The sequence below is a fragment of the Sphaeramia orbicularis genome, chromosome 16 (genome assembly GCF_902148855.1).
Source record: "Sphaeramia orbicularis chromosome 16, fSphaOr1.1, whole genome shotgun sequence".
NCBI lineage: Eukaryota > Metazoa > Chordata > Actinopteri > Kurtiformes > Apogonidae > Sphaeramia > Sphaeramia orbicularis.
The window spans coordinates 58,068,053-58,094,498 of NC_043972.1; the positions used below are offsets into that span (position 1 = coordinate 58,068,053).

General features: G+C 42.3%; 2 protein-coding genes across 2 annotated transcripts in view; both read right to left on the reverse strand.

The window, feature by feature from the left end:
* The window catches only part of LOC115435386 (myocyte-specific enhancer factor 2D-like), a 140,878-nt gene that overhangs the window by 64,572 nt on the left and 49,860 nt on the right, over positions 1 to 26,446 (reverse strand). The window contains exon 2 of the mRNA XM_030157764.1: positions 4,926 to 5,268. Within this exon, the coding sequence (XP_030013624.1) occupies positions 4,926 to 4,979 (54 nt within the window). The 5' untranslated portion in view covers positions 4,980 to 5,268. The remainder of the gene's footprint in view (positions 1 to 4,925; positions 5,269 to 26,446) is intronic.
* Positions 14,979 to 15,865, reverse strand: LOC115435387 (adhesive plaque matrix protein-like). Its single transcript, XM_030157765.1, has 2 exons — positions 15,720 to 15,865; positions 14,979 to 15,647 (listed from the first exon to the last, which is right to left on the reverse strand). The coding sequence occupies exons 1-2, from the start codon at positions 15,725 to 15,727 to the stop codon at positions 15,095 to 15,097; spliced, it is 561 nt and encodes a 186-aa protein (XP_030013625.1). The 5' UTR covers positions 15,728 to 15,865; the 3' UTR covers positions 14,979 to 15,094.

The following is a 26,446-nucleotide window of genomic DNA, read 5'->3' on the forward strand; positions in this document are numbered from 1 at the left end:
CAATAAAACTGAACCCGTTCAGAGTAGAGGCGGACTGGAGCCAGGTGTTCAGGCTGAGGAGTCGGCTGAAACGGCCCACACCACGGGCAAAGGAGGGGAGGGGCCCGGAAATGAAAACAGCCTTCCCGGATCTTTTCAGTTTATCAAAGAGGTTTTTAAAATGAACCTTTGTCACTTCGGACTGTTGAAGACAAGTGTCATTGAAGCCCACGTGAACTATGATCCCGGGAAACGGTGGACGGCAGTGAGAGCAGCAGCTGAGGGAGTTCATGGAGGATGGAGGTGACGGTGGAACCAGGAAAACACCTGGTTATGGCGTTAAAGAAACGGATGTGACGGATGATGGAGTCCCCGAGGATAGCAGTGGTCGGAGGGAAAAGTGGTCGAGGAGACGGTGTTGAAGGTGAAGGGTTCCTGGTCTCTCTAGGTGGACATTCCACGGGTGGACCGTCAGTGACGGCGGACGGCCTCTCGGAGGAGGCGGCACTGGGCAGAGGAGCGGACCGAGGAGCGGGGACCCTTGTTCGACGGCTTTACAGGAGGACCGGCTTTAGGACCGTCGCCGGTAATCAGCTTGGTGGCAGCCACGGTGTCAACAGGAGCCGGTTCCCGGACAGAGCCAGGTGGGATGGGGGGCACACCAGCCGTGGCGGGGGGAGCTGGAGCGTCCTCCACGGACAGGACGCCGAAGTGGTTTGATGTGTTGATGGTCAGAGGTGGTGAGTCTTTGCTCGTGTTCTTTTTGCGGCCACGAATCACCACTTCAGACCAGGGTGTAGAACACGGGGGGCGAGAACAGGCAGAGGCAGGATCCCATAACACCGTATCATCACAGGAGGCTTTGGGCTTCTCTGCGCTTTTCAGGAACAGACTGGACAGTGTGGGAAGGCGGCTGGAGAAACCACAGAGCTGGGCATTTTTCTCCGCGAGTTCTGCGGAGAGGCGCAGTATTTCCTCTTTGAGATCCGCGATAGTTTGGTAAGCCTTTACCAGGGTTTTGTTTGCTTGGACGAGAGGACTATCTCCGGCTGATGAGGATGACGCCATGGTGGAAACAGCGAGATACCGGGCAGAGCGCGGGAAGCGGTGGGTGACAGCCAGAGGTAAGGATCCACTGACAATACTGACCTGTCCTGATGAAGGTTTGGGTTGATAGCGTCAAGTTAAAAAGACACGGTTAAGAGGTTGGGTTCAAGTTAATAAGCGTTGAAAGGCAAGAAATAAGTAGTTAAAAGGCTGGATTTCTAAGAGTAGATCCGCCGGCGGTTTGACAGACGCCACGCATGCCAATTAGCTTTTTTTGTTTTCTTCATTGCAGTAAGGGTAACCTCCGCTTTTCACCAGTCCCTCACAAGTTTCTCGCTCACTCCAAACTTTCTTTCTGCTGCTCGATTACCGTTTTCAGCTGCATATTTCACTACTTGCAGCTAGTAATCTGCAGAATATGATTTTCTTTTTGATGGCATTTTTTTTCAGCCCTTCTCGTTTGTCTTTATAAGTTACCGGTAATGTTGACATTTTAAATTTTCAGTGGTACAGAGGTAGCAGGTACACGTACACAAGCCTAGAGTGCCCTCTTGCGGTTGTCAGCGTGAAAATAATGAACATGTGAAATTATATAATAATGTGTTAATAATTTCACATATAAGTTACTCCAGAGTATAAGTCACGCCCCCGGCCAAACTATGAAAAAAACAGTGCGACTTATAGTCTGGAAAATACGGTAAAGTAAATAGGAGAAATCCACGGACTGACCCCTGAGGTACACCCTGTGTAACTGTGGGGGGGTAAACCAGCTGACAGCCTGATCTGAAAGTCTAATACTAATGAACCTGTTTCAATAGTAGATGATCCACTGTGTTGAACAAGAAAAGATGGAACTGGGACACTATGACCTTGTGGAATCACAAACTGCATCATCTTGACAGTTTGACTCCTGATAGGAATACAGCCCCCCCACCCCCCGCCCCCCCATTCAGATTGGTGAGGCAGAACCAGGGCTGGTTTCAGGAGCCTCTGGTCCTTTCTGCTCTCCTCATTATTATCTGATTCACCTGGTTTCTTACATGTCGTCTGTTTTTTTTTTTTACTCTGTCACTGTTTTGGAAGGTGGAGCTGTCAAATCCATGACTCAGTGTGTTCAGTGGAGTGAAGCCCATTTACCAGTTGACTCCTTTTAGACGGATCATTTACCCTTTCATCCTCTGACAAAGACACTGAAGGAACCACAGGGATTGAGGCTGGGTTTGTTTCTTCTTCTTTTCTTTTTTTGAGTGAAGAATATTGTAAGTTTTGGCTCTTTTCCACTTCAGGCAGTGTGGGGGGTGGGGGTCTAAAAACCCCCATGATGCTTCTGTTCAGTCATATGAGCCTCACAAAACATAATGCTATTGTCATGTTGTGGCTCTACTGTGAGAACAGCCCAGAGGACTTTACTGAGTGGAAGGGCCGTTCCTTACAATAACATGTTCCTGTTCATTATTATTAACTCTATTATTATCTCTTTAATTCCTTCATTCAAGTCCTTCCAGGACTCAAGATTAAAACTGTATTTAATCAAAATGACTTAATAATAATTACTGGAGTTTATAAGACAAACACTTTTCCAGTCCTACAGTAGCAGTGAAATAACACTAAGATAATTCAAAGTCACTCAGAAACAGAACTCACAGACGACAGAAGCGGTTCTGTTGATGAAGACACAAACTTACTGCTACAACTATGACAATCAAGACTTAGGATGAGCAGAACAGCTGCTTATTCCAACCTCCAGGAGAAAATACCGCCACGTTTCCAAAAGGAAGGAGCAGAAAACCCCAGTCAACAGTAACATGAATGTAAATGATTTATACACTTCTTTAAAACCCAAACTCAGTTTAGAACAGCAACTGGTCTGACACCATTCATCAGATTTTTAATGCCATGATTCTGAATATTCAAGAAGATAGTAAATGACTAAAAAAATCTGTCTGTTGTCCAGTGACTAGGATTGTTCAGGTTCTACCTGATCCACCTGTTTAGTCCAGTGTAAAAACTGAACCAGTTCATACAATGAATGTTTAAACCAATAATTTAAAAGATCATTTTACAAGAAACTTGTAGGTAGGGATGCTAATGATCGATTAATCCATTAATCATTAGTCGGTTGACCTTATCGATTAATGATTAATTGATAAGTGGCAATTTTCCTGAGAACCTGAATTTCTCTTTCGATAGAGTGTATGAAAATAAAAGCTAAACATTGTTTATATACTTCATGAAAAAAGCATGTCATACTCCTTAGTGATTGATTTATTGAACCATTGGATACAGAATCCAATGGTTCAATGACATTTTCTCGTGGTCACCAGGGGGACATACCTGTGGCCCGGATCAGAAGCCTGGAGGATGTTTTCAACTTCTGTCTCACTGACTGTTAGGGATGGGAATCGAGAACCAGTTCTTTCTGAGAACTGATTCCCAGTAGCTCAATTCCTTGGAATCGTTTGCCTGCCTGCTTAACGATTCTGCTTATCGATTCCGCCTTCGTTGTGCATGCGTGATAACGTCACACGTACGCTGCATTGTTTTGGTCAGAACGTGGCCAACATGGCATTGAGGCAGAAACGATCTAAACAGACGCCACCAGGTCCACTTACAAGGAACACTTGCAAAGCTTCCATGTCTTCAAAAGGGTGGAATCCCTCCAGTATCCTCAAACATTTGTCCACAGCATGTGACTCATTTACAGGAATGTCACGTATTTGATACTCTACTTAGCGGTGCTTGTGAATGTAGTGGTAGAGTGAACGCCGGGCCTGTTCCAGTTCTGGTGTGGGCAACAAACATCGTAACTCCTCAAATACAAGTTTCCGAAGGTAAGAAGGGAAAGGAAATGAGGTGCACAACAACGGGAGACAAGCCGAGCTGAGTCGAACCAGTTCCACGTAGTAGAAATGGGGCAATAGAGGAATTAGCAAAGCGTCTTTAGTTTCACTTTCACCCCCCCCACCCCCCCCCCGAACTGGCCCGGTGTCATCTGTTATTATTACTTGTACGTACTGTATATGTTATATTTTCTGTGCAGAGATGGAAATATAAAAGACAGTTAATGCAAACACATCCGTTTGTACTCTTTTATTCCCTCACCCAATGAGAATCAATAAGAGAATCGATAAGGAATCGGATCGATAAGCAATATCGATAATGGAATCGGAATTGTTAAATTCTTAACAATTCCCATCCCTACTGACTGTGGACTAGACCAACCTCCAGGGAAAACACTCTGATCCGATACTGACTCCACATTTGTGCGTGTATTTATTCAGGGGTGCACCACTCCCACAAACAGACGGCTGGTCTGTGTTTGGCTCCACCACGTCCGTAAAGACATTCTAACTCATCAACACCATGATCCAGTTCGATGACCGGCTATCCCGGCCATGGTGTCGCAAACCAGCAGCCTTCGAATAGGTGTGGACAGGTGGACAGGTGTGGACAGGTGTGGACAGGTGGACAGGTGTGGACAGGTGTGGACAGGTGGACAGGTGTGGACAGGTGTGGACAGGTGTGGACAGTGTGCACAGGTGTGGACAGGTGGACAGGTGTGGACAGGTGTGGACAGGTGTGGACAGGTGTGGACAGGTGGACAGGTGTGGACAGTGTGGACAGGTGTGGACAGTGTGGACAAGGTGACTCCCCCGTTTTTCAACTTCAGTGATGAAGCCTAGTTTGGGCAGTGGCGCCCCCTACTGTCGACACCACAAATCCCGCCGTGGAAAAGTAACTGACAATTAATACTTTAATTGAGTGAATTCTTATCAACAATTAACTGATAGTCGATTAATTGTTTACATCCCTAGTTGTAGGTATTAAAAATATGATACACATCAACAACAGGAATGACACACACACACACACACACACACACACACACACACACTGACCTGTCTGTTGCGTTCATCTGTGATCCTCTGGATCTGGATCTTCTTCCTCCCCATGGTCCAGCTGCTGTGGTGGGAGGACAACAGGGACGTTTCTGTGATGCTTCCTCCTCAAAACTCTGATCTTTGGTGGTTTCTCTTCTCTATCGCTGCTCAATGGGTTTGAAATGGCTGGAAATCCGTCAGTAGATTTAAAAAGAAAAGAACAAAAAAGGAGGATGAAAGGAAAAGCAGGGTTTGGAGTGCGATGGCGTTCTCAGATCATGTTGGTGTTTTGGAGGCGGGTCATCGACTCAATGCTGACCACGGATCCTCTGACCTCTCCGTGACCTTGACTCTACAGCTCCTGTAAAAGCAACACAAGCCTTCATCAGTGAGAGCCTGGAAGGGGACGACCTTTCAACACTGACCCACTTTAGAACCCACAAACACCGTCTCTGCCTTGACCCTCATGTATGACACAAAAAGAAACGGTGCAGCGATGCATCGGAGGCACCATCAAACCCAGAGCACGCTGGGCCAAACCAGGGGGTGGGGGGTGTCTGTGGTTCTACATGCTGAGCAGGAGGCCCTCGGGGCCCACGGGGAAGGAAGCTGTGCTGTGTCAGCTTCATTAGAGACATCACCGCCACATCACTGATCTGCTGGTCGCCCATGGCAACCGGCCGCCCGGCTGACAAACCCGGCGTGATTCCCCAACAGAAGACAAACTGAAGAGACACAGTTTTCTATTCACTGGCTCTGTCCAGTTCAAAGCCACATTCATGTGTCATCAGTCAACCAGGATTCAACAGTAGAAACAGGTTCAACTGAAGGTTCACATTAAGGACAGTGTGGAAGATCCAGGACCCATGGATCCAGAACCAGTTATGGACCAAAGCCTAGAGTCGAATCCTGTCAAAGACCCAAAGTCTAAAACTAAAATCTCCATATACTCTTTACTCTAGAATAGAACTGCAACCAATTAATCGATTAGGTGCTTGAAGCGAATGCAAAAATTCATGATTCGATTAATTGACTTGAATTGATTGAAGGGAAATATTCTATTGCAGTTTTCCTGAATTGAAGCTTCTTTGTGCATCACAATAAGTGTCCGTGTGAAACACAACAGTGGAACCGATGTTTAACAGCAGAGAAATGAAGGACACAGAGCTTTGATTCAGGAGAATTGTGGTTGAATGATTTTTTGGGATCGCTTTGAGTCGATTAATTGGTTGCAGTTCTACTGTAGAAGGACAAATATGTTTGTAAAAAAGACCAAAGTAAAGATTCAAATGATCATTATTATCAGTGTTAAATATTAAACTGATTTCATATAAGACAACATTTAATACTTACTAGGTCTTTTGTTTTTCATCTTACTGCCTTTTTTATGTACTCTTAATTTACACTATATTGCCTAAAGTATTCACTCACCTGCCTTGACTCGCATATGAATTTACTTTAAGTGACATCCCATTCTTAATCAATAGGGTTTGAAATGACATTGATCCACCCTTTGAAGCTATAACAGCTTCAACTCTTCTGGGAAGGCTGTCCACAAGGTTTAGGAGTGTGTTCATGGGAATTTTGGACCATTCTTCCAGAAGTGCATTTGTGAGGTCACACACTGATGTTGGACAGAAGGCCTGGCTCTCAGTCTCTGCTCTAATTCATCCCAAACGTGTTCTGTGGGGTTGAGGTCAGGACTGTGTGCAGGCCAGTCCAGTTCATCCACACCAGACTCTGTCATCCATGTCTGTATGGACCTTGCTTTGTGCACTGGTGCACAGTCATGTTGGAAGAGGAAGGGGCCATCCCCAAACTGTTCCCACAATGTTGGGAACATGGAATTGTCCAAAATGTCTTGCTTCAGCATACCAAGAGATTTGGTATTGCTTCAGACCAAGGTTATTATCGTGAACGAAAACTAACGAAATGACGAAAACCAGAATTGCAAAAATATTTTCGTTAACTGAAATAAATAAAAACTATAATTAAAAGAAAAAAAATGATAACTAACTGAAATTGTATTGCGTGCTTATGAAACTAAAACATATAAAAATGATGGATAAAATTCCCTTCGTTTTCGTCTTTGTCAAAGTCAGATTGATATGAAATCGATTTATTTTGCTCTAGCAATTTTAACTGCTGGCACCATACGGAACTTCACAGTCTGTCACTTGTGTTCACTTGTGGTTTCCAGTCGTCTTCTGGTCCCCACTCTACCTGGAAACATGGAGACTAAAGTTGGGAGAAAGCAGCAGAGTCCTGTCTGGGATTTATTTGAATATGATGGAGAGGAAGATAAAAAATATGAAAAAACTAAAACTAAACTAAAACTAAGCATTTAGAAAACAATGAAAACTAATAAAAACTAGCAAACCTGCTCTAAAAACTAATTAAAACTAACTGAATTAGAGAAAAAAAAAGTCAGAACTAAATAAAACTAAACTATAATGAAAAATCCAAAACTATTATAACCTTGCTTCAGACTTGGTATTGTTTCAGCATACCAAGAGATTTTGGACAATTCCATGCTCCCAACATTGTGGGAACAGTTTGGGGATGGCCCCTTCCTCTTCCAACATGACTGTGCACCAGTGCACAAAGCAAGGTCCATACAGACATAGATGACAGAGTCTGGTGTGGATGAACTGGACTGGCCTGCACACAGTCCTGACCTCAACCCCACAGAACACCTTTGGGATGAATTAGAGCGCAGACTGAGAGCCAGGCCTTCTGTCCAACATCAGTGTGTGACCTCACAAATGTGCTTCTGGAAGAATGGTCCAAAATTCCCATGAACACACTCCTAAACCTTGTGGACAGCCTTCCCAGAAGAGTTGAACCTGTTATAGCTGTAAAGGGTGGATCAATGTCATTTCAAACCCTATTGATTAAGAATGGGATGTCACTTAAATTCATATGTGAGTCAAGGCAGGTGAGTGAATACTTTTGGCAATATAGTGTATAATCTACTAACCATAAAAGAAGGTGTTCTGTTGTACTTTATAACTGGCACTGAGAACAGAATGAACATTAGAAAAAAAAAAAAAGTTATTTTAAAATGAAAAGGAAGAAACATATAAAGACCAATTACTCTGTAATTTCAAGCAAACACATGAATGAATGACAGGCCAGAAGGGACCACTGGTGGTGGTGGTGGTGGTGGTGGGGCAACGAACCGGGGTCAGGACCATTTTAGACCTGTTACTACTATATGAGGTTCAACTTTCAAAATACTACTTTATATATATACAGGGTGGGGAAGCAAAATTTACAATATTTTGAGGCAGGGATTGAAAGACAGTGTATGACCAATTAGTTTATTGAAAGTCATGAGAATTTATTTGCCACAAGAAAATTGACATAGTAGAAAATGTTTTTATTCTATGTGTCCTCCTTCTTTCTCAATAACTGCCTTCACACACTTCCTGAAACTTGTGCAAGTGTTCCTCAAATATTCGGGTGACAACTTCTCCCATTCTTCTTCAATAGTATCTTCCAGACTTTCTGGTAATAGTTTTGCTCATAGTCATTCTCTTCTTTCCATTATAAACAGTCTTTATGGACACTCCAACTATTTTTGAAATCTCCTTTGGTGTGACGAGTGCATTCAGCAAATCACACACTCTTTGACGTTTGCTTTCCTGATTACTCATATGGTCAAAAGTTTCTGAAAAGGTATGGATAATAGTGTTAGGTATGATTATGACATCAATATATGTTTGGTTTCAAAACAACTGACGTAGTGCCTGCTGAGAAAAAACAACTAAATGTTCATTGTAAATTTTGCTTCCCCACCCTGTGTGTGTGTATATATATATATATATATATATATATATGTCACAGTAGAGATTGAAATCCAGTAGGATTCCTAATTGGATTCCTAATTGTAGTTTGTCCTAGGACAAACTAAAATTCCTATCTGTCCTAGTAGGATTAGGAATCCTACTGGATTTCAATCTCTACTGTGACATATACATATATATATATATATATATATATATATATATATATATATATATATATATATATATATGTATATATATATACAGACTATGTGTACAAAAACTTCGGTGCACATATGCACAACAGTAGGAGACCAGCTCTAGTATTAGGGATCAGTAGCATCTGGAGAACCACAGCACCTCCCTGATACCACAGCGCCTTCCCGACACCACAGCGCCTCCCCGACACCCCAGCGCCTCCCTGGCATTGACCTTAGACACCACAGGAAGGACTATAACTGCATCTATTCTTATGAAAAAAAAAACAACCTGCGCTTGTCTGTCTGTGCTGTTTTGTGCTGATGTACGTGCTGGAAGCACACATTCACATTTAGACCATTTGCAAGTGCCTTAGCTCAGGAAATGAGTTTCCTCTGAATTAGGCCCTGATGGGAGGTCATGGAGTGGGTTGAGAACAGAGGGTATGTCAGTGTTTTCAACCCTGGGGTCGGAACCCCATGTGGGGTCGCCTGGAATTCAAATGGGGTCGCCTGAAATTTCTAGTGATTGATAAAAATAGAAATAAAAACTTACTAATAAAAATACATGGTGAGTTGACAGACAATCACAATACATAAAAGACATGACAAACTGTGAAGCTGAAACTGCAGCACTGTGGTTCTGTTTATCTTTCAAATGTTCATTGTGGTCAGTTTCAGATGCTGCAGCTCTTTCATAATTCATAGTTTCAGTTCTTGTTTGTTCAGTATTAATTTGCAGCCTTGTAAATCCAAGCTGGACTGACCGTACATATCCTGACCAAGGAAAATAATATTCTCATTTTGTGCAGTAATCTACACCTGACTTGTCTGCCTCTGTCCACAATAATATACATTATATAGACTAAATGTCATCTAAAATTAACATTTGCAACATATTATAGCAAACTATTACATGATCAAAAACAAATTAATTTTAGCAAAAAAAAAAAGGGCTTCGTTTGGAATGTTAGGGGTCGCCAGAAATTTGTGATGTTAAAATGGGGTCATGAGCCAAAAAAGGTTGGGAACCACTGGGGTATATTCTGACTGAGGTTTTATGAAGGCCTTGGTGCAGAACTGAAGGCTGAATGGGCCCTGCTTCTACATGGAAAATCTATAATAGAAACTAAACAGGATAGAAAAAATTGTATCATGACTCGCGTAAATATACTCGCCAGTTATTATTGGCATGTTATCTGTACACATTAAAAATCAAATCAAATTTTATTTACATAGCGCCAAATCATAACAAAAGTTATATCATGACACTTTCCACGTAGAGCCAGTTGAAAACCAGACTCTCAAGCCAATTTACAGAAACCCAACAGAATCTTCCAGGAGCAAACACTATTATAAGCTTTCCACGTATATGTTCATGCCGTTATCAGCCCCCTGTCCAACCTGAATCGATGTGTCAAATATCACGCACTGAGGGTTAGGGTTATGTGAACAGGAGATCTGGGCGTAAATTGACACGCGATCAAATGCCGTTGAATAACACAAAAGGTTGAAAATGCGTGTGTTAACGTTGTTAAAATAATAAAACACAATTAAAATTACCCACATACGTATACAAAACACAGAGGTACAAATGGCAGCAGATAATAGTGAAATTATGAAATAGAGTAGGCCTGTCTGAATAAATAAGTTTTAAACTGGGATTTGAACTGCACAGCCATGCCAATCAGCTGATCCTGTCCTGGCTTAGTCCCAACATACATGGGTTTGAAATATTTCTTTGAAGAGTAAGAACTCTCTGAACAGATTGTTAAATGAGCGTGTACACTGATTGGGGAATCACAGCAAAACCTGGAGTTGCTGTACACCAAACGGTTGCAGCAACTAGCTAATGGAATTAAAAACGACAAAGCACATCTTCTAAACAGCCTTTTTCAGCTTCTGGTCTGTTCCACAATGGAAAACAAAAAGGTACAAGAACAGCTTTGTTCCTGCAGCCATCAGTTTAACAAATAAAATAACGGTGCTGCTGTAAGGAATTCAATAGACACTAATGCATGTTTTATTTGAATGTATTGTGTTTATTTGTTTGTTGCTTGTGTATGATTAGATACCTTTCTTCTGCACTGCATCTACAAGTACAAATAAAGAACCCTGAAACTGCACCTGGCTTGTCTTTATACCACTTTATAACAACGGACAAAAGAGTCACTGAGTCTGTTTACATGACCATAAAAAATTCAGATAATTGCAATAACTGGACCTGCTGTGTTCACATGCACTTCAGAAACATTATAATCGATAAACCCTGGTTCTCATATTATCCAGTTTCTTTTGGAGTACATATGTACGTAGTGACAGCAGACTCAAACTTCATGTCATTATCCCCCACTCCACCCGCAAATGTAAAAGAACAAAATAATCACATTATTGGCTCACTGTAGTAATTGGTGTGAATTCAAAGAAAGAGCTGCACAAGAAATATAACAAACTGTCCACAGCGGAGACACTGGAGACCGTTAAGCAAAGGCTCACAGCCCTAGTTACCTGCCTAAAGAGGTATACAAGAGAAGTAGAGGCAAGGAGAATAAACAAGGTGTTCTCCACCAACCCAACTAAGGTCTACTGTCAATGGCAGGGTAAAAAGGGGACAAAAGACCCACCCAGGGCTGAGACTGACCAGTACTGGAAGAGTATCTGGGACAAAGACGCTACGCTCACTAAAGCCCAATGGGTGATGGACTTACAGGCAGAGCACAGCCAACTTCCAGAACAAGATCCAGTACTCATCACCCTAGCAGACATCCAAACAAGAGTGTCCAAAATGAAACCTGGACAGTACCAGGGCCGATATGATCCACACCTACTGGATTAAGAAGCTTCAGCACTCCATGAATGCCTAGCAGCACAGATGAACCAGCTGATAATGTCGGGAAACCACCCAGAGTGGCTAACCCAGGGCCGGACAGTCCTCAGAATGAAGGACCCCCAGAGGGGAACAATACCAGAGGAGCCAAACACCAGCTACTGGTTGACAGGGCAATTGCTTGAGACTGAAAGACGAGGAACACCAACCTGTGCACTGCCTGGATTGACTACAAGAAAGCCTATGACTCAGTGCCACACACACGGACACTGGAGTAGTTAAAGCTGTAGAACATCAACAGGACACTAAGAGAGTTCATCCAGAACTCGATGAGGCTATGGAACATGACTCTGGAGGCCAACTCAAAACCAATTGCACAGGTGAGCATCAGATGTGGTGTATATCAAGGAGATGCTCTGTCCCCCCTGCCGTTCTGCATAGGCCTAAACCCCCTCAGCCAGATCATCTCAAAGAGTGGCTTTATGTACTGGTTCTGAAGTGGACCAACCATCAGCCACCTCCTCTACATGGATGACATCCAGCTGTACGCCAAGAATGAGCGGGACATTGACTCCCTGATCCACCTCAGTGGGATCTACAGCAGAGACATGGGGATGTCATTGGACTAGATAAATGTGGGCGGATGGTATCTAGAAGAGGCAAGGTGATCACAACTGAAGGGGTTGAACTACCTGAAGGGAACATTACAGACATGCAGGACAGTTACAGATACCTGGGGATCCAACAGGTAACTGGTAATCATGAAGAGGCAGCTCAGAGGTCAGAGGTCACAGCCAAATACCTCCAGAGGGTAAGGCAGGTCCTGAACAGTCAGCTGAACGGCAAAAATAAGATCCAAGCCATTAACACCTATGCCCACCCAGTGATCAGATACCGATACTGGAATAATATCCTGGATATCCACTGGAACAGATACAAGAACTGATATCAAGACAAGAAGGTTCCTTACCGTGGATGGAGGGTTTCACCCCAAGTCCAGCATCCTGAGGATGAACACAAAGAGAAGGGGGGGGGGGGGGGCTAGTAAGAGTCAGAACTACTGTCCAGGGGGAAACAGAAAACCTCCAGGAATATGTCAAGAAGATGGCCCCCAGTGACCAACTGATGAGTGAATGTCTCAGGCAACAAAAACCTAGTAAGGAGGTGGAGCCAGAGGGGCTATCATGGAAGGACAAGATGGGAGACACCCCCAAAGTTGATTCAGAAAAAGCCAAGATCCTGTGGGACTTCCAGATCCAGACCAAAAAGATGGTGACGTCCAATCAGCCTGACATAATGGTGGTGGATAAACATCAGAAGACAGTGGCAGCGATAGATGGAGTAACATCAGAAAGAAAGAACAGGAGAAGATGGAGAAATACCAAGTGCTGAAAGAGAAGGGAGAGAAAACGTGGGTGTGAAGTCAACAGTGGTACCAGTAGTGATGTGTGTGTGTGTGTGTGTGGGGGGGGGACCAGGGGCAGTGACCAGGAACGACATCAGAGACCTGAGTCCAAAAAAGAACAGTCCTAGGAACAGACAAGATCCTGGACAGAACCATCAGACCGCCAGACCTGAGTTTGAAGGACACACTGCCCAGGTTTTATACATATATATATATATATACACACATATATATATATATATATATATATATATATACACACACACATATATATATATATATATATATATATATATATATATATATATATATATATATATATATATATATATATATATATACATATATATACACACACACACATATATATATATATATATATATATATATATATATATATATATATATATATATACATATATATACACATATATATATATATATATATATATATATACACACACATATATATATATATATATATATATATATATATGTATGTTTTTGTAAAAGGGTTTGGAAGCTTCAGAGCTTCAGTTTCATATAAAGGCAGTCAGTTCTATAGAGTACATATTGAATGGCTTCAGTGGATGCTAGTACCATATGCATTGTTAGAATGTACAAATTACAAGTCCGTCACAAATTCTGTGATCTCTGTTGATACTGTGTAACAGTGTGCAGCCCTCATTAGTCACAGAGCGGGGGACTCAGTGCAGTTGTGATGAAGTTCAAAGGCAGCACACTGAGGGATTTGCCTTTAGGCTAAGGGCTGATCACACATGAAAAGGCTGCTTTATCTGCCCGGGGTGGTCAAGTCTCGACCTTTTACCCTTCATGCTGCCGGAGCTTGCTTCCCGTGTCTGATGTCAGGCAGAATCTCTGCTCTCACATGGAAAGTAAAGGGCCTGGAGTGTGTCTGCTGCCTCACCGAGCAACCAGAGGGAGACCGAGACTCTGGAGACAGATAAATGCTGATAATTAGGAATCTACAGCGGATCAAGACTGGACCCCTGGGGAGTGCCTAGAATATTTAAAATGCTTTAGATTTATGTTTTATAACAAAAATGGACTCACAAAAGATAGGCGTCATGTCTTTAGAAACTCTGGCTTTGAGCACTGGTATGGTATCAGTTAGCTGCTACACCTCTTTTAATTCTACAGATGCACATGTTTAACCATAGACCAGCAGCAAAATAAAACTGCTTTCACAAAGCATCAAAATCTTTGTAAAAAAAATTTAAAAAATATTACTGTACAGATGTGTCCACTAAGCCTTGGAGAGGGCACATCAGGTCGTAGCTTTCAGCTGCCTGCACCAAGGATTAGTCCATAAAAGAACAGTTAGAAAACACTGCTGCTCATCAGTATCCCTTACATTTGTTGCTGTGTCTCAAGCATTTCAAAGCCATATTCAAATATTAAATACCTTAAGAAACCTTCGTGACTATGGTCAGGTGCAGCTGGAGGCTTAACGGTACAGCCTCAGTTACTGTGAGTTGCTCCTCACCAGTGATCAGAGGTTAAGTGTCTTGTTCAGGGTCACGTCATCCACATTTTCTCAACCAGGACAGACAGTAGTGACCTTTCTGACAACCTGCCTCTCTTTCCTTTCGGCTAACTCTGCCCTAAACATTACTGGTACATTGCCACTGACGTTTGTGTCAGAACCTGCAGGGAACAAGTGCAGGAATGTGGCTGAGTTGTTCCCGTACTAGTTACAGTGTGCTTGGTTTAGATGGGATTTAAGGACATACGTCATTCATAACTCCTGACCTCTGACTTTTTACCAGACTGATACATTACATGCAGACAGTATTCACAGCACTACACCAATTAATTTTCATATTCCTTCTGTTACAGGCTTATCCCAAAATCAATTACTTTTTTCTTTTTTTTTTTTTACCTCAAAATTCATTAACACAATACCTCAAAATGTGTTGGGTGTTGGGGTATCTGCTGGTGTTGGAGTATCAGGATGTGTTGGGGTATCTGATGGTGTAAGGGTATCTGAGGGTGTCAGGGTATCTGATGGTGTCAGGGTATCTGAGGGTGTCAGGGTATTTGAGGGTGTCAGGGTATCTGATGGTGTCAGGGTATCTGATGGTGTCAGGGTATCTGATGGTGTTGGGGTATCTGATGGTGTTGGGGTATCTGAAGGTGTCGGGGTATCTGAAGGTGTCAGGGTATCTGAGGTTGTTAGGTTTGGGGTATCTGAGGGTGTCAGGGTATCTGAGGTTGTTTGGTTTGGGGTATCTGAAGTTATTAGGTTTGGGGTATCTGATGGTGTTGGGGTATCTGAAGGTGTCAGAGTATCTGAGGTTGTTTGGTTTGGGGTATCTGAGGTTGTCAGGTTTGGGGTATCTGAGGCTGTCAGGGTATCTGAAGTTGTTAGGTTTGAGGTATCTGAGGGTGTTGGGGTATCTGAGGTTGTTAGGTTTGGGGTATCTGAGGGTGTTGGGGTATCTGAGGTTGTTAGGTTTGGGGTATCTGAGGGTGTCAGGGTATCTGAGGGTGCTGGGGTATCTGAGGGTGTTGTGCAGGTGATGAGCACTGCCTGGTTTTCTCCAGACATGATCCTTGTCATTCAGGCCAAACGGTTCCATCTTTGTTTCCTCAGACCACAGTGTTGTTTCCTCAGACCACAGTGTTGTTTCCTCAGACCACAGTGTTGTTTCCTCAGACCACAGTGTTGTTTCCTCAGACCACAGTGTTGTTTCCTCAGACCACAGTGTTGTTTCCTCATGGCCTGAGCGTCCCTCAGGTTCCTTCTGTCAAACTGCAGGTGGGCTGTCATGTGTCTTTTACTGAGGAGGGGCTTCAGTCTGCCCCCCCCCCCCCCCCCACTGACGAAACGTATGCGCACACACCTCCATCCACCCACCGATGAAACGCATGTGCGTGCACCCCACACACACACACACCACCACACCAGCAGATGAGTTCCACAGGAAACACTGACTGTATCCAATGGTTCAAAAAAATCAATCATTAAGGAATATGACATGCTTTTTCATGAAGTATATAAACAATATTTAGCTTTTATTGTCAATATATAGGCCGTATCAAAAGAGAAATTCAGGTTCTCAGGAAAATCACCACTTACCAATTAATCGTTAATCAGTCGATAAGGTCAACCAACTAAAGATTAATGGATTAATCGATAATTTGCATCCCTTGTCTGTACATTTTAAATGAATGAAAAACCTCAGAAAAGCCTTGAGGGAATTCCTTCAAATTTGACACAATCACTTGTCATAAAAAAAATGAAGTGATTTACTTTTGGTGTCAAAGGTCAAGATGGGTGTAGTCTTACAAAAAGTATTATATGTAAGAAATGATAATGGCTGCTGAATTCGACAGTTAAGAGTAAACAGTCACAAAAGAAGGTCGTTAGTAAATGAGGAAAAGGTTAGGAAACCAGAGTAATGAATGTATCGGACTGGACTTCTGACTGGGATCTTGTTCTGTTTAAATGGACAGACTTAAAATAAAGATGCATCGTAGCATCTAAAACTCTGCACTCATGTCGATATTTGTTTCATCATGACCAATACACGTATAAAAAAATACTTTGGTCATCTACTGTTTAACAGTAAAGAGTTGCATTATTGGTCAGACCTGAGCTTGTTTTATCTGTGTGCTTGGATGAGTCTGGATCTTTCTGCCTGTCCATCCTTTATTGCCTTGACACATTAAGTAGCAGCAGTGCAGCCTGAAGCAGAGAGATAACAGTCAGCAGAGGGGGGGCTTTCTGCTGGGGGTGGGGGTGGGGGGTGTCTTGGCTGCTGGAGTCACGCCAAAGGACTGCTGCGAAATCCATCATTTCTTTCACTCAGCACCAGTATCTGCCAAGGCCGACCACGACCAAGTCCACTGGCTCCTCCCACCTCAGCATCAACACCAGCCCCCACTGTGGCAGCTTCCACCTGCTCTAATCCACTCATTTACGGCTCCATGGGTGGGAACCAGCACACATGCTCCGATCAGAGAAAACACAGGTGAAAAACTACATTAGAAAAATCACATGTAAGCTCTACCTGCCAACATTTAACATGATTATTAACCAAAACACTGGTTTAAATTCAACTCGTCAATACATCTACCACATTTTCAACTTCCACCTGAAACATCCCTATAGAGGGTATGCACATATGTCACTTCCCCCCCAGGCCACGCACCTCTAAGTCAGACTGAGTGGCAAAAACCAACCTGCTCAACATGACGGAGTAAAGCAGTAAACACAGCCACAGCAGGAAAATGTGAAATATGAAATTAAATGAAGGACAATTGGACTGGACATAGATCCATAGCAACCAAAGAACAAGTGGTCCATGAACACTGACATGTGGACACAAATGGAGGATCCTGACATCCAGGGTGGAGGGGATCAGCGCTATTTGGACCTGAAACAAATATACATGTTTTCATCATCACTGACAACCAGGGTCCAAAACTAGGGCCCAGAACCAGCTGATCCAAAGTGCATTTCCAGTAGACCGTGGACTGACCCCAGTGAATATATGCATGATCTACTGGGACTGAGGAGATTTACTGAGTCTAGTTCAGATCCAGTACTTTATTCAACACAGATACTACTGCTGTGGACCAGCAGGGCACCACTGGATTCTGGGAAATTAGGAGATTTATACCACCTGTTTTTAAATTAACACATTATTCTTGTAATATTATGGCTTTATTGTCAGAATATAACGACTTCATTCTCATACACGAAATGACATTTTTGTTAAATTATGAGTTTTTTTTTTTTTTTTTATAACTATGACTTTATTCACATAATATTGTGATTCTTTTTGTATTTGACTTTATTATCCTAAAATTACAGGTTTTATATCGATATTTTATGACTTTATACTCGTAGTGACCAGTGTTTTTATTTTCTTATGTGGTCCTAATACTCCGTCGTAGCTTTATTCTCCAGTTCCCTGTATTTGAAAAACTGGGTTAGCCTCAGTTTCAGTTAGTTTACTAATCATGTAGGAGCACAAGGTTCAGAATCACAAAATGAAGACAAAAACCATGAAAGATCTGATCATGAAACCAAGAGCTGCACTAAGAATTAACGTTAGCCAAAACAGTAGATCATTTGAGCCCTGAAAGAGTCACAGCTGTTAACTGAGAAACCAACCAATGACAAAAGCTGAGTATAACGTTACTGTCATTTACTGTTGAATTGTAAACTAATAATAAGTGGTCGGTATCTGATGTGTCTGGATGGACCTCCTCACCCTCATCTGACTACCCGTCCGTCAGTCCTGGTCTCATCTCCAGTCTGTCTGTCCATGGGAGTGGATCTGTCCTTCACTGAGGTTCTCTGAGGTTTCTCTTTTTCCCACTGGGTTTTTGGAGTTTTTCTTTGCCAAGAGGAAGGGTGTAAGGACGGGGGACGCCTGAGACATTAATCCATTTGCTTCATCAACTGTTTAACTAATTATTTGACTGTTTGTTTATTTTTATTACCTCTGCCAGGAGGTATTGTGATCACTTTGCTTTGTGTGTTTGTTTGTTAGCAAGATAACTCAAAAAGTTATAGACGGATTTTCATAAAATTTTCAGGAAATGTTGATAATGGCACAAAGAAGAAATGATTAAATTTTGATGCTGATCAGGGGGGCACATCTGTCTTGGCGGAGGTCTGCACTCTCCAAGTGCTTTTCTTGTTGTGTTTGTTATCAATTCAGCTAATTCTGTAAAGCCCTTTTTTAATTAATTTATTTATTTTTACATTTGTTGTGTACATTGACACCTGGGGAACACTGTTTCATTCAATCATGTCACATAATTTGAGTCTAAGATATGCTTAAGACCCATTTATGTTGTCGGTTACAGATACATAGGTGTATGGGTGGAGCCTTCTGTCCATTCTCTGGGTTCATTTTGGACATTTTTCTGTCCGTCCAATGGGAGTTTGTAGATGTGAATCCAAACGGAGGAAAGAGAGCCGTACCACTGGAAACCACAGAGGCAGTGTTGACATTTGAGCAGATTTCTTTCCGGAAATGGTGGAACTTTTGGAGAAGGAACTGTGTGAGTTGGTGAAAAACTACTGATGTATTTACAATAACTAACATTCTCAATATCCATATTAGTAAAATCTCCTCTGACTGTGCCATGTTTGTAATTATTGACTTTCTTCTTCTTCTTCTTTCAAATAAAAATAGGGCCAAGGGTCCGGTAGTCCAATGGCATATTTAAAGATATTAATTGACATGTCATTTGACCTTTCAAGGTCACTCAAGGTCAAAGGTCATGGCACCAAATGAAAGCCCATATATGACTTCCTATCTATTGCAGATAGTAATTATATCAACAATATCTGACTGTTTTGAAGCACTTTGAAAATTTTCCCATTATAAACCAATAGAGATTTTAAAATTTAAAAAAATCATTAAACAAATTCAAATATCAATATTTCCTAATTCTTTGAACAAACCTGATAGACCTGACTCTAAGGAACCTCTGCTATGAATTTCAATTGATTCAGGCTGACGGTTTTGGAGAAGAAGTTTTTAGCAATCTGGACATAGATGACCTTTCAAGGTCAGTCAAGATCAAAGGTCATGCCACCATATGAAAGCCAATTCTTATCTATTGCTAATATTAATTATATCAGTATCTTCAACTGTTTTCAAGTTATTGCACTTTGAATTTAGGCCCATTATAAACCAATGGGTATTTCTAAAATGATTTTTAAAAAAATCATAAAAATATCAAAAATCAATATTTCCCAATTCTGACAGTTTCGGAGAAGAAGATTCATGAAAAATTGTTTATGGACAGATGACGGATAGATGACAGTTGATACCAATAGTCCATCAGAGCCTTCAGACCATTGGACAAAAAAACTCTTTTTCTTGGTATTTGACCAATATGTTCATTCAGTGCGGCACCCTCTGGTGCCAACTGGTGCTGGTCTGATCACCGAACGCTTATTACAATGCAATGGTTACATGGAAGTGTAAAGTCAGTCTACGATGATGCCTTTTGAAACAGATGAACCTATTTACGAACATAAAGTGATCATGTGGTGAGTGATGGGCCTTAACGGAGCTGAGGATATGAGGATGAAACAGTAAGAACAGTCAAAACTACAATCAACAAAAACCATAGGATTAGTTTAAGACATGGTCTAAACTGTTTAACTCTCAACCAAATCACAAACAAATGCAGACAAACATTAGATCATGTCAAGACTAGCAGAAGGATTTGGGGCTTCATATTTCAAGAGGAGGAGTCATGTTGCATGTAGTGTCATGTCGTCTACCGCAGACATCAACATGACTGATATGGGCCTGGATTTGAAGTCTGAGCGGATCAATAGTTCACCAATAGTCATTCATCACTTTGTGTTCACTGGAAAAGGCCTGAGATGATAAATGAAACACCACATGACAAATGATGTCATCAGCTGATCCAAACGAATGAACAATCATTTATATCAAACACAAGCTCAACCTACACTTATAGAAGGTTCTTCTCCCAAACTCAGTAGCATCTCAGCATCTCAGTTAGTACCATTAAGTACTGAAGTAAATGTGAACAGACTGCACATATAAAACTATCATCTGGAAAAGTATTCATGTCAAGGTTCCATTAGTTTCAACAGCAGCATCATAAGAGCAGAGACGGCTGAAGAAGGACTCATTTATGTTCTACGTTAAAGACGCAGATGGATATGGACGGAGCGTTCTGTCCGTCCTCTGCCTACATTCTGTACAGAATTCTGTCCGTTTTCTGGGAGTTTGCGAACCCAGACAGAGAATATGGAGCAGAACCACCAGGAACCACAGGGGGCAGTGTTGAGATTTGAAAAGAATAATTTCCATTAGGGATGCACTGATACCACTTTTTTCCAGATCGAGTACGAGTACAAGTACTTACATTTGAGTACTTGCTGATACCGAGTACCAATACGAGTACTTAATAATCCCATTCCAATTCTTAGTTCCTTTTGTAAATGTGCTTTATTGTCGTTGTCATTAGTCTGACTGGAACAAAGTGCTGCTACTGACGTTTAATGTGTTGGAATGAGCGTTTCTCAATTCATCCACCAGGGGGTGCCGCTCTGAATTAACCATACTGGACAAATACCAAGAAGAAGAGTAAAGTTTTATGAAAAGAAGAAGAAAGTCAGTAATAATAAACATGGAGACGGCAGAGGCAACACTAATGTGATACTAATATTACGGCGTTTTTGCTGGTGAGGTTTAAAAGCTCAGCTTCAGCAGGTAGAGAAAAGAGAAATGAGCGATAAGTTTCATTTTACTTCCACTGGCGGTGGTCTGCACCGCTCCGTACCCCTCTCCATCTGGGTACTCATCTGCCAGCACCTGGAATACGGATGGAATGTACGCAGAGGACGGACAGAACACTGCGTCTGTATCTGTTTATGTCTGTGACATTACTTGCAGTCAGCGTTACTTTTATCACTGTCATTTATTTGGTTAAATCTCCATACTCTTCACACTCCCCACACATTATTCCACCGCCACGTACCTGCTGCACTGAACTGTGAATGTCACACGGCCGTAAGTGGCATCGGTGCATTTGTATCGGATTACTTTTACAGGTACGAATACGAGTACACACACTGAGTATCGGAGCCAATACCCGATACTCGTATCGGAATCGGTGCATCCCTAATTTCTATAAATAACAGAACTTTGGTATTTGGCCAGTATATTAATTATAAAAGCGGCGCCCTCTGGTGGACTGATTGAGAAACACTCATTCCAGCACATTGGCTGTATAGAAGTATGAAGGCAGTGACACATGACAAATGAGAAATGGACGAACCTATTTATGAAGGTAAAGTGAACATAAATGAGCTTTAAGTCTGATGGGTGTGTTCTTCAGGACTGATGGGGTTGGAGGTTCCAGGGCTGTGTGACGTGGAACAGGGCTGTTACTCATCTGACCAGGGTTAGGGTTAGGGTTAGGGTTAGGGTTCTGTCAACACCAGCTGCGGGGTTAGGGTTGGGGTTCTGTGGGGTTAGGGTTAGGGTTGGGGTTCTGTGGGGTTAGGGTTAGGGTTGGGGTTCTGTGGGGTATTTCCAGCCTGTTGCCTCATGTTCCTGGACAACCACTGGACACAGCTTTGACCAGTCAGTCTTCCATCTTAACCATGTCAACATTCGATGGCTCCCATTGTGGTGTAGGTATCACCAGCTGTTGTGATGAACCGAGCGGGGGGGGGGCATCTGGACCCAGATCTGAGGTCTGGTGGGACTGAGATCTGGCCTAGGCCTCTACACCACCATCAGTGACACTGAGAACATGATCTGACCTCCCCCCTCCTCAAGTGCAAGGGCAGCACTTCTGAGGTACTGCTGGTGGGTAGGGGGACGGGACTGGAGGGGGGTGGGACTGGAGAGGGGCGGGACTGAACGGGGGGTGGCGACAGGACTAGACGGGTGAGGGGTGGAGGACATCTGAGTCCAAACTACAAAGAAACCCATACAAACACACAACCTCAAATACAAACAGGCAGCAGACATACACGCAAATAGTACAGTAGCAGAGGTACTACAGCACAGTAGTAGTACAAGTACTACAGTACAGTAGTAAAAGTAGTACAGTACAGTAGTAGCAGAAGTACCCCAGTACAGCAGTAGTAGTACCACAGTACAGTAGTAGAAGTACCACAGTACAATAGTAAAAGTACTACAGTTGTAGTATTAGTCCAGCCTCCATGTATTTGCTGCTGTGTAAATGGACTCCAGGTCTAAAAGTCTGAACAGCTGTTTGAACTGAACCTGTCCAAGTCTTTGCTGTTACTTCCATGTAGGGCTGCACGATTAATCGATTTTAAATCGAAATCGGATTTTTTAATTAGGACGATTTTTAAAAAAGGGAAATCGTAAAATCGATTTCATCTCTCTCGTGCCTGCGGGCCGTGCCCTTGCGGGCTCCCGTAGGCTCCTCCTCCTATCAGTGACAGCGGTCTGTCACAGAACTCCGTGCAATGGCCGGACTTTAAATGTGTTAATGAGCCCACAGTACTTATAGCAGTGTAAGCCGTGGCTTCACGCACGGATCCCGCAACTGAAATAGAACTGCATGCGGATCACTAATCTTCCGTTGTCCCAGATCCGTACCGTACTGTCTTCTTCCGATCCGGGTCCGGGTCTCGGGGTCATCAGCCTCAGCAGAGCAGCCCAGACAGCCCTGTGCCCACACACATCCACCCGCTCCAGGATAGAATCCTTCCAGTGTGTCCTGGGTCAGTCTATTCCACGCACGGATCCCTCAGTTTAAACAGAACCGCATGTGGATCACTTATATTAACCTGGTCCACGCACGCACGCACGCACGCACGACTGATGCCTGTCACTGACTTACATTGGTATCACTTCTGTGGGCCCAGATACCCAGGAAAAAATAAATAAATAAATAAAATTAAAAAAAACAACAACAACAACACACATATATATATTAAAAAAAATTAAATAATTAATTTAGTCCTCTTACTTGCTAAATTTTTCATTCACAAATGTAAGTTCTGTAACACAAAACCAAATATTATTTATTTTTTGAAAGATGTTGAACTTTATTTAAAGCTGTTAGATAAATCTGGAAACAAAAAGGCTGTAAAAAACGTAAGTATTTGCTCTGATTTGGACATTGTATTACAGTGTATTCACCCTGGCAAACTTATGTTATTTTCTTGTTGCATACATTGTTTGTATACTCTATTTCATTCAATAAAGATTTAATTAAGAAAAAATAAACTTCTGTGGGTTCATCACGTGATCCCATCACAGATTTGAGGTTAGAGCAGTGCCTTGCATTGTGGGCTGCTCACGAAAACGACATGCTGACTTCTGTTGTCTTTTGTAGTTTTACCCAAAAATCTAAATCAAAATCGAAAATCGAGTTTTTATAGGAAAAAATCGGGATTTTTTTTTTTTGCCAAAATCGTGCAGCCCTACTTCCATGTTGTTTTGAATTAGAACTTTATTTTGATTTAATGTTGGAAAAGTCTGTAAAGATCAAAACAAAGAAAGTCAGTCATGAAGAGGTTTGTTTTGGTCACATCTTGGTATCATTTCCTCCGGTTCCATCTTTTACACCTTTAATGTAGTTTTCATCTGATCCTTTTACTCTTGCTGTCATGTTCAAAAATATCCAACACTATTGTCTTTTCTGTTTCATTGTTTCATCCATTCATCTGTCTTCATATTGTGCAGGTAAACCCAAATCTACATGACACATAGGTTCCTTCAAAAGTGTTAAAACTACAGGCCAGTAGTAGAAAGAACCAAGTACAGAAATTTGAGTTAAAAATCACAAGTCGTCAGAAAAATAGACCCTGGAGTCAAATACAGACGAAAACTAATGAGGGCCTGTTCCTTCACACCTCGGACACAAACAGAGCAAACACACTTTGAAAACACACACACACACGGTACATGCACTTATACAGCTCTGGAAAAAATTAAGACTGCTGCATTTTCCTGTGACATCATCATGTTTGCATGTATGACAGCTATTCCATTCCATTCCATTTGATTCCATTCCATTCTGTTGTCTGTTGAATTCCAACCCAAACACACCTTCTTCTACTGAATAAACAGCTGATCCATTTCTTATTTCAGAAGCAGAAGTATAAACACCACTACTGTGTCCATCACTATCTTCTTCCAATCAGCTAAAACAGTACTATTAGTACCACAAAAGTAACTGTAATCCAAAAGTAACTATTGAAAACTACTGGACTTGTGCTGTGCCAATGTTCCCAAACTATGAGTTGGACTGGTTCTTCTATCAGGACAATGCTCCTGTCCTCAGCTAGGTCCATGAAGGTGTGGATGACGGACCACCAGATGCAGACCCTGTCAGGTCCAGTCCAACCTTCAGACCTGAACCCACTGTGAACACTTCTGGAGGAACATGGATGGTCCAAGCCATGGAACAGGTCTGAGCTTCTGGACCTTCTATGTCAGGAGCTGCATAAAGTCATCCAACAGCAGTGGCGGACAGAGAAGACACGTGGAAGCTGTCGTTGAACATCAGGGTTATTCCACCAAATATGGATGTGTGACCTTTGTCCCAGGTCCAACAGTAGTATTGGGTTGTTTACAAATGAAGATGAACTGTTTGTTGTTTTTGTTTTGTTTTGGTTTTTTTTTACATTATTTGAGTCTGAAAACACTGCATCTGTTTGGTACTTGGACCAAGTGTGTGTTCTGCAAATACATGTTCTAAATAACAATATACAATACCGGTCAAAATTTTTAGAACACTCCAGTTTTTCCAGTTTTGTATTGAAATTCAAGCAGTTCAAGTCCAATGAACAGCTTGAAATGGTACAAAGGTAAGCGGTGAACTGCCAGAGGTAAAAAAAAAAAAAAAAAAAAAAAAGGTAAGGTTAAACAAGGCTGAAAAATAATGTACATTAGGGTCGGGTAAAAAAATCGATTTCATCGATCTTAGATCAATTTTGTTTTAATTTTGTGTCATCGATTAATAGTGGATGAGATAGATTTTTCAGAGCAGGACCGGGAGTACGCGGAAGCGCGGGCGGCTCCATCTTGTGAACCCCTGGGGAGGAGGGGTTGGTCTCGCTCGCGACAGCTCTGGGGCGGAAAAGACGTGAAGGGAGGGTGGGGAAAACTCGTCCGCTGGAGGTCCTCCCAGCCTCAAACTCGAACCTGCAGTGTGAAGGAACTGGCCGCCCGGGGGTTCTCCAAGGCGAGTCAAAAATCAAATAATAACTTTGATCCATACTATCACCTATGGCTGAGTATGGAGTTAGAGGAATAGTAAAGCCACAATGTCTGACCACTACACCCCCACCCCTGCCCCCGCCCCCGCCAACCAACCCCGCTACCAATTCCTTCAGGTGTCCAAACGTTTGTGAATTCCTTCCAACCCCCTGTCTGCAGAAAAGGAGTGTTGGAACACACTTCGGTACCATACCATTGGAGAATTATTTGAACAGTATTGGACTGCAGAAAGTAGTGTTACTATAAAAATGGAAAAGAGGAAAAGGCAATTAACAATAGAAGAGAGAAAGAGCATCAGAAGAGTGAAAAATGTAGGTCTGTCCTACAGAGAAATGTCCAAGAAAGTCCAGGTGTCAGTAAGTCCAGTTTCCTTCACCATCCAAAGGCACTCAGAAACTGGACTGGGAAATGCTGACAGAAGAGGTCTGGAAGAACCAGACACAACAGAATCAGAAGACAAGTTTATGAAAGTCAACAGCTGGAGTGAGAGGAGGCTCACAAAACAACAGCTTCAAGCACAGAGAAGATAGTGGAGGAGGAAGAGAGTCTGAGTTTACACTGTGCAGTAAACCTCTA